The 12661-nt window shown below is 40.5% G+C and overlaps 1 protein-coding gene across 5 annotated transcripts in view; it reads left to right on the top strand.

The window, feature by feature from the left end:
• Positions 1-12661, top strand: part of tmem117 (transmembrane protein 117) — a 48322-nt gene that overhangs the window by 21358 nt on the left and 14303 nt on the right. For all 5 annotated transcript variants that reach the window (XM_026175370.1, XM_026175368.1, XM_026175369.1 and 2 more), the window contains one exon: positions 9572-9671. In XM_026175370.1, coding sequence (XP_026031155.1) covers positions 9572-9671 — 100 coding nt within the window. The remainder of the gene's footprint in view (positions 1-9571; positions 9672-12661) is intronic.

The following is a 12661-nucleotide window of genomic DNA, read 5'->3' as shown; positions in this document are numbered from 1 at the left end:
CCATCTGTCACAGAGATGACCCTTATTTTAACATTTCAGTCTTGAATCATAGAGGAGGGGGGGGGGCTTTAGTTTTTTACTCTGTCACTGCATTTTAGAACAGTGTTAAAATGACATCTGGATAATAGTGATGGGGGAGAAATAATGACATGTTCAGACGCTTCCAGAGGCGTAACTTATCATTTACATTTAACATGTGCAAGTTACACAATCTGTTCATGCATCAAATTCATCAGTTGTCTACGTATGAAAAATAAATAGATAAGTAAAAATGGCAGCTGTAACGGCCAATTAAGCAATTACACTAAAACCCATCCCTGTTTGCTTTGGATGTGTGGAGAGTTACAGCAGTTAGTGGGGGGCTGTAAAGCTCTACTGGTGAAGACAGATGGTGCTGTTGTAAAGCGAGTTAGGCCGCCGCTGCCAAGACACCTGCTCAGTTTTTTTTTCTCCTTTCATTTTTTATTTATTAATTTATTTATTTTCTGCACTTGCTCCCACCCGCCCCCCTCCTGTCCCTCTATCCCTCGCTTGTTTTCTTTCGGCTCCAACAGTGTGTCCACCAAGGACCCGGGCCCTGCCAAAAACCATTAGTGTTCACATCTCTGTTCAAGACCGACATGTAAGAGCAATGTTCACACTCCGCCAGGACGCTCCCTCAGAAAACCGGGCTCTGGGCTGTAATAGCAATGTATGCAGCAACGTGAGCGAAAAAAAGGTGACGGAGGGAGGGAGGGAAGAAGCGTGGCGGGCAGTGGGAGAAGTGCTTCAGCCCTGATGATGCAGTGAAACTTAAGTCTTTTGATCTGTGTCCAAAACCCTATTTGCATCGCCTCCTTTCACTCCTCAAAGCGCTTCCCTCCTCCTGCAGCGAGACCGTTGGAGTTTTTTCTCTCTTGCCACAGCCCAGAGGAAAAGTACAATATCCCTTTGTGGCTGCAGCTGCCCCTCCTGTGAGGACGAACGCTGCTTTACCTTATTTATTTATACTGAAAGAAGCAGCTCCTGTGAGGGATCATTACCTCTATGAGCAGGCACGGGGTTTTCCAGCTTTGACATCTTGCCATGTTGCTGCACTGCAGGGGATGCTTTTCTGGTGGCCAGACAGGGGTTTGGCCCGCACTCACACACGCACACACACCCCATATTGTTCACGTCTTGCACCTCCCTCAAGTTAGTAGGGGTGTGTGTGTGCGTTGAATTGGGTGTCTGAGTATGTGCGTGTATGTGTGGAGGGGTGTTGGCTCGCTGACCTGATGCTGTATGCTGGCCATGCCCTGCGCTCATTAATATGCTTTAATTTTCTTTGACCTTTCAGTTGGTCTTGAGCTTGATTTAATTAAATCCAGTTACAAATCTGCAAGGAAAAAATAAATAAATAAAAAGATAAACTGTGCCATCAGGATGCCAAACCTTCGCTGATAAGAGATGGCATATCATATTTTCTTTTTCTTTTTTTTTTTTGGATGACAAGTATTTAGCCATGATTAGTCATGTACAATGGATTCATCAGTGCTGTTATCACTCAGCTGAAAGAGGTTTCCAGACTGTGTAATCTTGCACGTCCAACTGCATGTTAGCCAATATTTAAACAGCCACTTGTAGGTCAACAGCGATCAACCTGTTACCTGGCTTATGTCACATCAGGAAAAGGCTTCATCCACCGTGGCTCCCTGGGAGCTGTAATCTACACTTGTTACCGAACCCCTCACATCTGGGCTATTTGCATTTTAATGTAACTGTCAGATTAGGGGAGGGTGGAGGCGGGGGGGCTGTTTGTGCGAAACCAGGGGAGTGTGACCACCCAGGGAGTTTGACGGGCTTCATGAATGTTCTGTCACGCCGCGCAATCCCATTCGCCATCTTACGGCACCATTACCAGCCGAAATCAGTCCCTAATTAGATGGTGTTATTTAATTAAGACGGCCCAATGCGTGGCGCACACATTAATCATGACTAATTTAGAGGAAGGGGGAAGGTAAAGTATCCAGAGGTGGAAGAAAAGCGGGGAAGCCTGGAAGTTAGATCTGAAACCGAGTTAGAGTGGGATGGGCGGTGGGGGAGGCTAAAGCTGAAAAATGACATCTATATTTCTTTTCTTCCTTATCCAACACAGAGGTAGATGGATGAATGCCGGGCTGTCGGGGCAGGAGGGGGTGTAAGCTAAGCAATTGAATTGTGGAGCAATGGATAGGGGGAGGTTTGCAGTGGACGGATATCTTCAGCGAGGAGCGGAGAGGGTTGGATGTGACATTTGACTACTGTGAGATAAGACGCCACTATAAGTTTATTTGTTTGGTTTACCATGATCCTTTGTGTCGCATGCATGCAAGTCCCCCTCGACCGTCTGTTTGCTTGTCTGGCACTAAGCTGGGGTAATACCACAGACAAAAGGCTAAATAAACAGTTCTGGTACGCGGATACCTCCTGTTGCTTGCAGTGTGAGACTTTGTGTTGCCTATGATACAGCGGGTTCAATGAACTGCCCTATACTTAATGATGCGCTAGAAAGAGGTTTATATTTTCTCACTTTGTAGTATTTTTTTTTTTTTAAATAATTCCTGAACTCGTGTTATGAAAAGGGTTAAGATGCTTCATTTCTTTCTCCTTTCTGAATTTATTTCCCTGCAAATATTAACACTATATTGTTACTTCATGCTGTTGTTATAGAGCTGATTGATTTGGAACCATTGATTTGAATTGTTTCCTTGTGATTTGGGGATTTATGGCATATATGGAGCATAAAATCAAAGCAGAAAGACGTTACAAAGGCACAAAAACATTGAAAATGTGATCATCACTTTTTTTGGTGCCTTTTAGAGATCCTTTCGTTCAGTGGGAAAATAATTGGCAGATTAAAGTGTGATGAAAATAACAATTTGTTAGTCTTAGATCGGCATGCTGATTAATATTCGATATGGCTCAGTGTTTTAGAGGTTGTCCAAAATACTTTACTCTTACGTCTTAATATTGAAACTCATTTACAGTTTGCAAATCACAGTGAATATCTTTGGATTGATTGCCTTTACCTACACCTACATGTACATTCTAAGAGCTCCTCCTGTTTTGTTTCACACTCCTACACACGCGTTTCACGTTGCTATCTGAGTCATTACTGTGTATTTATGAAGTGTTTAGTTATTGTAAAGCGTTTCCCTTCAGAGTTGTTTTATCTTTGCTCAGAATATCTCTAAACACAGTCTGGGTGCTATATCAAACTGTCGTTTTCTCTCTGACTACATTAACGTGCGGTTTCCCTGGAGCGTCAGCGGTGGCTGAGGTTGTCGTCATACTTCGTCATAAAGACAGTTCTAAAGAGGTGCGTGCCAGCTGGGCACTATAGTTGTATTATTTATATTATAGTACAGACAGACATGTACTGTAATATGTAGATGATTTAGATATGTAGATATCTAGAAATGTAATATGTAGATATACGTAAATGAAAGGTGGGTAAGGAAATTGTACTAAGACATGAGGTCCACTGATTATGAATGAAACAGCCACTCCACACCTCAACGGTACAAGACTCAGCTGCACCCTTGCATTTCAAGGAGAAAGGACTCTTTTTAGAGGATGCCAATGTTCTCATTTTGGACCTAGAAGACAGATCAAGACTTAGAGGTCATCTGCATCCACTGCGAACGAGCATTGTTGAACAGAGGTGGTGCTTTACAACATCAGCTGTCAGCCACCTACAATGCAGTCCTGAGATCCCTTCCCAGGTATCTTAACTCCCCACTCTCACCTTGCCTCAGGCGATCTCAATAGCTCACGTGATGGGGGGTCAGGGGGGATGTCTTGCAGATGTTCCACACCTTGGGCCTGGTGACAGTAATGATCACGACTTTATTCGTACCTTGGGTCATATAGCGATTCACACGATCAATAGTGGGTTGACAACCGTCAGGACCATCACCACCAAGGGGGCAGTCCTCACTAGGGCTCAAATATCTGAGGCTCTGTCAGTTGTTTTAGAATTGAAAACATCTTTACTAACGTAAAGAAGTCCTTTCTTTTATGTACTCAAGACTAATATGGATGTGGTCATTTAAAAATCTGACATTGGCTGATATGTTTTTTTTTCTTCGAGACCCACAAAACAGGGTGACACTGAATAGATTTCCCTAACATTTGTTATGTTTAGGTATTTATGAGTCCTTACTGACATAATATAACAACGCTGCTTAAAAATAATCTTGTTTTATTGTCACAAAAACAATACGCTCTGGCAGACTCTGTCATGATCAGATGGTTGCTTTGTTTGTGGTGATCCAAACACGTGTCGCTTTCTGGTAAACAAACTATGCCACATCATTACTCATAACGCAATAAAAGGGTGTTTCTCTTGTCTGCTCTTTACTTTTTAAATGTTAATTTATTTATTTCAGTACCAATATATTGGTAAATAGCTAAAACAAGCCATTGTATCACTGAATTATCAGGCTCTGTTGTGCATTCATGAAATGAACTGGGGCATAATCGGACATATGTGAGAGTGACTGGCCAGTCACCATTATGGGCTGGGAATACTGGAAATCGGCAGATTCTTTTGCCTGGCCGGTCGATTGGTGCAAAAAAACAACAACAACAACAACAACAAAACAACAACATAAAACTTTACGTGCTGTGTTGCTATTACATTTTTGGTCAATTTTTCAATAAAAGCAATTCATAAAACATTCCCTGGCATTTCCAAATGCCACACATAGCACAGAATAAAACAATACTAAGCAAAATCTTTAGGTTTACATCTATACAGGGTTTTCTGAATGTTTTTCACTACCTTTGTTGATTTCAGATGTGCCCTTAAGTTGAACTAAGATGGATCTACTTTTGATTTATGAACCTTTATGAACTTAAAAATCTAAATATTGTCACTGATGAAGAACAAAAAAAAAGGTTGTCCAAACACAGAATATCAACTTTATGACTGCACAGTGCAATCAGCCTGAAAATCTTAAGTTTAAAAATAAACTGGGATTCCTGCTCTTGTATTTGTTATGGTACTGTGAATAAGGCCACTTTGTTTGTGTCGACGTTAGTGGCAAAGGCTTGGGATTAGTGACAAATCCACAAAGAGCTGTCGATGTCACCGGGAAATCATCACATGAGAAATAAAGAAGTTAAAGAAAGAACCCTGCGTAAAGTCTGTAGCACCTTTTGTCATTTGCTTTTAACCAAATGTCCCTCATGTACATTAAATGTTTAAATGTGTTGTTTAAAAATTTTATGTTTTATTGTTAAGACTTTGAAGTGCCTGTAAATGCATTTGGTGGTAAAATACACATGCACCTAGTTGTGGACTCTTCTGTCCTAATAGAAAACTGATGAGTAGAAGAGCCAGATACTGTCTATGATATTGCTCACTGATATTTACTCCCAATCTTGAGCCAAGGGAATGGCAAAGACTATAGGACTCAATCTTCAGCCAGTTTAATACAATGGGTGAGTGACAAATTGAGATTGAGATTTTAAGTTGCCTTGGGAGACGGTGTAGTGATAGTGAAGAGAGTCAATATTGACAGCTTTATGCTTCCTGGTAACCACTGCTGCTCACCGTTGTATACTGTAAATACAGCCTTGTGTACTGTAGTGCAGAAGGAGGAGACGGGCAATGCATTTTAATGTGGAGCCAGCCAAGGTCGCAATTTAATGTTCTGAGGGAGTCCAGTCTTTACGGGGCAGAAGAGGTCACTCGGTTGTTACAGTCACTAAATCACTGCCTGTCCAAAAGAGAAAACAAGTTTATAAAAGCCAGTGTGAGGGCTTATGTATACGTCCAAGCGGACATTGAAAAAATTAATAGAAATTGAGGGCATGTGATGACTCAGAGTAGTGAAAGCTCTCTCAGCATGCTGTTTTATACCCTTAACCATCATAGCTGCTCTCACTTGGCATATTTGATTAAAATAAAATAAAATCATAAACCTTTTTTTTATTTTTTTTTTTATTAAATATATCAAGGAAGACGGTGCGCAGTGTGAGGGTTGGGCACAATGCTGCATTGCAGATTGCTGATGAAATGGAAAAGCCATAACAGTAGAGGAAAGACTTTTATTGGTATACATATTTAAAGCCCCTGCACAGAGCCACACTATTCCTGAGAGTCTCGTTACGTGGCACATTCGTGTGGTTTTATGTGGCCACAGTTCTAAAAGGAGGTTCCGATGCATTATCTTGGGAAAACACGTACCTCTGGCTTGGGCGATACATAATGATTTTAATAATGTTCGTGTGCTAATATAATGAAATGGCAAATAACCGAAGGCCCTGGGAAATTCTAACTGGACATTATAATTCAAAAAACTGCACTATGACTTGCTATAGATGTTATCACTCCCTAGATGAGGCCACAGCATCTGAACTGAAAGTAAAAAATATTTAAATACTTGCTTAGCAGTATTTAATTGAAATGCAAATAAACAAATTAACACAGGCTAATGGCAAAGAAAAATCTGGCTGCCAGCATTACTTTGACAAAAGTCAATATTATTTAACCCAAAAGATGATAAATTGATGCTCTTACCCCGAACCCATAAAGCCTTGATCTCCTGGAGCAGCAGTCCCCAACCCCAATATTTTCACAGACCAGCCGGATAAATACAACAAAATAAAACCAGAACCGGTACCAAAGAAAAGAAGATTTATTCATCACAAACGGGAAAAGACCCAGGGAAACCAAGTTAACGATAAAAACGATTTAAAAAAAAATAAAGCTGAAAACCATGAATTTCACACCCGAGCCTCAGCTCTCGCAGCCCGGTACCATGACAACAACCGGTCCGGGGGTTGGGGACCGCTGTCCTGGAGGATTCTTCCTGTTAAAAGGTAGTTTTTCCTTCCCACAGTTGCCAAGTCTTTGATCATAGGGGGTCATGTGATTGTTGTGGTTTATAATTTGCTTATCTACTATTGTGGGGTCTTTAACTTACAACAGAAAGCACTTTGATGTGTTTGTTGATACGAAATGGTGCTATATAAATCAAATTGATTTGAATTAGACGTGGGGCAGGGATAGCTCAGTAGGTAAAGTGGTCGCCCCATGATCGGAAGGTCGGCGGTTCGAATCCACTTAACGGCTACCCTGAGGTACCCCTGAGCAAGGTACCGTCCCTACACACTGCTCCCCGGGCGCCTGCTTAGTGGGCTGCCCACTGCTTCACTGAGTGAATGGGTCAAATGCAGAGAAAAACAAGTAATTTCCCCATGGGGATCAATAAAGTATCCATTATTATTATTATTATTATTATTAAAAAAAACATTTTAAAGGAAAGTAAGTAAAAATCTAAGCACGTAATAGAACATAAATAATGTGATGTGAACTTGAGTGACAGTGACAGCTAAACCCAGAAACGTATCTCTAGAGACTTTAAGAAGTAAAAAAAGTGAGATTTCTTGGCACCAAAGGGGGGGAACGAAATATTTTGCAGATGGCAGCACTAGTGCAACAGTTGAAATGGTCTGGTTAATGTCAAACAGGGGTAACACCCAAACTCCTCAAACTTTGTAAGTCTTTAACCTCTGTAGCACAAAATTGTAATTTCTTGCATGCGATGGGACAAGACTGATAGAAAGGCATTGAAATGTCCTTGAATATTATGTCTGAACAAGTGTGGGAAACCTGATAACATTCCTCAGAGGGTCAAAACTGGCTGAGCCGGCCGTGCTGGCACTGACATTGCAACTGGCTCTGCGATTAAGCCACGGGAGCCATTTTAGGGCTGATTATTCATGGTGCTACTGTACTGATGTTCCACTACACTGAATTCTCTCATTAGGTCATCCGGCTCTAAAGGCCATTAAATTTTCAGTCAGCATGAATAAGTCAGAGAGTTCTGCCTCTGATCATGCAGTGCGAAGAGTCCCCAAACTCATCATAGGTGCTCTGCAAGAAAAGGGAAAAAAAAAAACCTACTTCAGTGCAGGGGTAACATTTGCTCAATTAAATATGTGAGAAGGGCAGGGGTTGGCAGCAGGGTAGTTTTTTAGATTTAAAACCTACCATGTGGTGCCAGACAGCATTTCCAGAAGTATCGATTAGAATTTCGCTGCGGGTAAATGACTCCCAATGGGATCTCCTTGGCAACTGGAGCCGTGCCAAGCCACTGAATGTCTAACCGACTTAATGCAGATATAAATCGCCATTCCAATCAAGGCCGTTTTATTTGCGGCCTTAAGTGAAGCAATACGTCACCTGCAATGCTGCACATTTTCGTCAATAAAATCCTGTCAAATCCGTTAAATGCATGCTGCATTGATGACATATGATTTATGCTGCTTCGTTCCAGGGAAGGATATGTCATGCATAGTTGGAGTAAGCAGGTAGTTAAGAACGGTTGGCATTTGGGTCCCTAGTGCACTACAATTAATCATAATTGCTTTGTATTGCCTATGAACCTTTATTGTGCTTTAGATCTGCACTCCCATAGCATGAAAAGCATGAGCAATTAGCTTTAATTAAAACTAATTCCTACCCGTAATATCTTGAATGGCTTGCCTTCTGCGGCTTTTTGTCCGATTGATTCGACTTGTGTGACAACAGCTCATTTACAAAGTGAACATGAAAATGAAGCATTATGGCGAAACATGCACTGAAATAAACTACTAGATTTTCTTTTTCTTTTTCCGAAGCTTCAGCGCTATAGAAAATATTTTCATTGGTGTTTTAATGTGGCCAGAAAATAACTGGAGAAAACAAAGAGAAATTGAACCATTGACTTCAAATACGACCCCTTGAAAGCACAGCCAGAGCCCTATCCACTGCCATCTATTATATTCATGAGTGTGACCTGTCGGGGGTGAGAGGAGGCTGCAGGGGGAGGTGATGGGCGCCCACCTGCTCAGTTTCTAAGACAACTGCCTGCCAGGAGATCAAACAGGCCTCCTCGCTCCCCTCTGTTCTCCTCCTCCTCTCCCTTGCAAGTCCCATATACGAGGCGACTGACCCACTTTTCCTGCCTCCCTGAGCCATTACCTGGAGAAAATGTAGTGATGTGGTGTGCGAGCATGTTGGGTTGGTGGGTGGGTTTGCAGCACTGAACAAAAGCTTCTCATCTTCTCCTACTGTACAGAAATGAAGGTGTAACAAGGACTCCAAAGAAAGCATGTCATTTCTTATCAGATGCTATTGCATGTGAGATTGCTTCTCTAATGGCGTGTCTTGGCCTAGTATGTGTTTTGCTTCTGTGCTGCCACACATGTTAACTGAGCTCACTCAGCTAGGCAAATTTGCCAGACAAATGGATAATTTGCCAAACACTGCGGGACCAAATGAAAGTAGTGATACTGCATAAATTCCATTGCGCTGGTGTAAATTGTTTACAATCCTATGGGCTTTATGGAAGGTAGAGCCATCACTCATTGTTTTCACGGCATTAGATTGATATTGATTGACTCTGACAGCTAGCATCATGATACTTAGGCCCAGTGACCATTTTATCTCTTTCCCCCTCTTGGCTCATTTTTGTCAGTCCTCTTGCCACCTTCCTTTGTGCTTGCCTTTATTACCCTTATGCTACTTTTTTTTTTTTAAATGTTCTTTTCACTCTGGTGCTCTCTTTCCTTACAGGCCTCACATGGTGACAGAATACATGGGCATCAGGAATGAGAGTTTTATGAAGATTGCTGCTGTGGGGACATGGATGGGAGATTTTGTCACTGCCTGGATGGTGAGATTTGAACTCATCCGTGTCCACATTAAATAAGTCAGCTTTTATGAAAAGAAAGACAGACCTTCAAATTTTAACCCTGCATTATGAAAAGCACAATGACTGAAATGATTGAAAATAAACCTCTTATTCATGCTAACACCATGATTTGTTAAATGAAATTGTGTTAAGCTTTATTTTTTTCAACGCATAGTAGATCACAGTTTAATAAAGAATAGCAGCTTTATTTAAGAAAATGTTTAAATATAATTGGAAATGCTGAATAACTAAAATACTAATACTTTTTGATAATTTTATGACTCTTTTTTTCATACCTGATACAAAAAAAATCTAATCAAGAGAAAACCATTTAGTTCAGCCTGCTTCATTAAAGTGCAATATACAGTTAGCAAAATAATAGTAAAAATCTAATAGACAAATGCATAAGCAAGTCAGTATTAAAAAAAGTGAAATAAAAACTCAGTCTTGCTAAACTTGGGATTCTTGTGAAAACATCTGCATTATATTGTGAAATGTTTTCCTGGTAACATTTTAGAACTTTTTCATTAGAGTAGCTGCTCTTTATAGCTAGCTTGCTAACTAGCTTGCATTTAATTTCACATTAGCATGTACTTAAGCTAATGACCTTTAGCCTGTATCGTGGGCGTCATAAACTGCAGAAATAATAATTGTTTGGGTTTTGTTTCGTTTTTTTATTTGTTTTTTTTTATTTTATCCACTCCACACAGTGTATCTGAGACAACTGCCTGATGGTACAGAGCTAAGAATAAAAAGAGCCCTAACTTCATAAATTAGCTGAGCAGCAACAATGAGCATCAAGTATTTAATATAATATAGACTATCATGCACTGCTCAAATACACTATGCTGAATTACTAACCCACTCAGTATGTTTATAGGTTTTGATAATTTTATAAAAGTGAAATGTTTTTCTCTCATATCTGATATGAAACATTTAATCATTTTCATATCATAGAAGAAGGCAAACAAAATTCTGGTAACATATATCTGATAGACCTTCCCAGACTATAAGTTTGGTCAATATAACAAAAAAATTGTGAGCCTAAATACTCAGCCTTCCTAAAACTTTGTACAAATCTGTGACAAATGACGGACGGTGCAGAGCTAAGAATAAAAGGTTAACAGCAGCAACCTCTAAGCAGCAATGATGACCAAGTATTTGACCCAATGAGTGTTTAAAAAAAAAAAAAAATTTTAATCTGATAAGCCTTGCATGGCTGCAAGCATGGTTACTTTTAGCTGTGTTCATATCATAATAATTTAATAAATCATGTTTACAACCAGGTCAAGATACAAATGAAGCCATTCTTCACGTACCAAAATCTAATTTCTAGGTCAGGTGTATCCTCTCAGCCATATCAAGGCACACACTTACAATGCAGCTTTCCACACTAATCTAGTTCAGTCTGCTATCAAACCCTCAGAGGAACATGCGACTGATGTAAGGAGGGTCAGAGGAAACAATAGGTGCACAGGGAGGGACAGAGTGTGTTGTAGAAGAAACCTACCTCTGTTCATTTATCAAAATAAAAAGAGGAGGAGAGCTCCAGCGGGACAGGACTACCTGTGGTGGGAGGAGTGCGGGCTTTGACACCAGCATCCACACAGCTGAGACAACTTGACAAGCTCTCTCACCGGTCACATTAGTATTCTACAGTACATACTGCAGAGAAAGAGAGCGGGTGGAAGGAGAGACAGAAAAGGAGGCAGAGGAGGAGGGAGGTAGTCGGTAAGAAACAGAGGTGAAGGGGAAAGGGAAATGTAAAAGTGTGGTCAGAAGGGAGCCAGGGGAGGAAGCGAGTGAGAAGGTGAATCAGGGAGGCACAGGTAGGCCAAGACGAAGTGCTGATTCCAAAATCCCTCCAAGTTTTTTTTTGTTTTTTTTTACATTTGATTAATTCAATGAGGCACTTTGAAGATGACCTCTGTGTCTCCTCTGCATAGCAGATTTACAGTATAGCTTTACTGGTTGAGTGAACAGGAAGTGTCTGTTTTTGAAATGGTGCAAAGCCAGAAACATCTCATCGATTCCCTGATTCACATTCTTTCTCCAACACACTATCTGCAGTGAGGTGCTTTATTGACGAATTGACCTTGCCTCTGCAGCAGCTCCACATAAAGAATTTCTTTAGACGCTATGCTTTCTGACACAACTCTGCAGCCGTGCAAAGAAGATCTCCCGTAATTGACTTTTAATGACATTAAGGATGACAGCGTAAAAACAATTTCCCTAGCTGTTGGAAGCACAACATTAATACTGAAAGAAGCGAGTATGTTTCAAGGTAATCACATAGTCATTAGTGGTAAATCAACAATGGAATGCTATTCAGTATGAATCATTCAGTATTCACAACTTTATATCTGTTCAGTATTCAAAACTGTATACCTGTAGAGTAACATGTCATACAGTTTAGGGAAATAAGCATTTAATCAGCTGCCAAATTTGTAAGTTTGCACAGTTAGAGACTTATTATTTTTTTAATTTTTATGGTGCTTTCATTTTAATTAAGAGAGAATATTAAACAAAAATCCAGGAAAAAAATCCATTACAGAAAAGTTACACACTGATTTGCTCGTCACTGAGTGAAATAAGTGTTTGATTCCTTCCATGACTTAGTACTTAGTTGAGAAACCCTTTTTGGCAGCAGAGGAGTAAGATACTTTCTGTAGTTGGTCACAAGGTTGACTCTCGTCTTAGGAGGAATTTAGACTCACTCCTCTTTGCAGAAACTCTCTAAATCCTTCCGGTTTCTTGGCTGCTGCTTGGCAACTCAAATCTCCCTCCATAGATTTTCTATTGAGGAGTGGAGAATGGTTAGGCCACTCAGTGACTTTAATGTGGTTCTTCTTTAGTCTCATTTGTTGCCCGGGTGGTATGTTTTAGGTCATTGTCATGCTGGAAGACACATTGACATCCTCAGTGTTCTGGCTGAGGGAAGGAGGTTCTTGTCCAAGTTTTTATGGTACATG

The sequence above is a fragment of the Astatotilapia calliptera genome, chromosome 7 (genome assembly GCF_900246225.1).
Source record: "Astatotilapia calliptera chromosome 7, fAstCal1.2, whole genome shotgun sequence".
NCBI classification, from domain to species: domain Eukaryota; kingdom Metazoa; phylum Chordata; class Actinopteri; order Cichliformes; family Cichlidae; genus Astatotilapia; species Astatotilapia calliptera.
The sequence above is the reverse complement of the archived record's forward strand: the minus strand, read 5'-3'. Positions and strand labels throughout refer to the sequence as shown.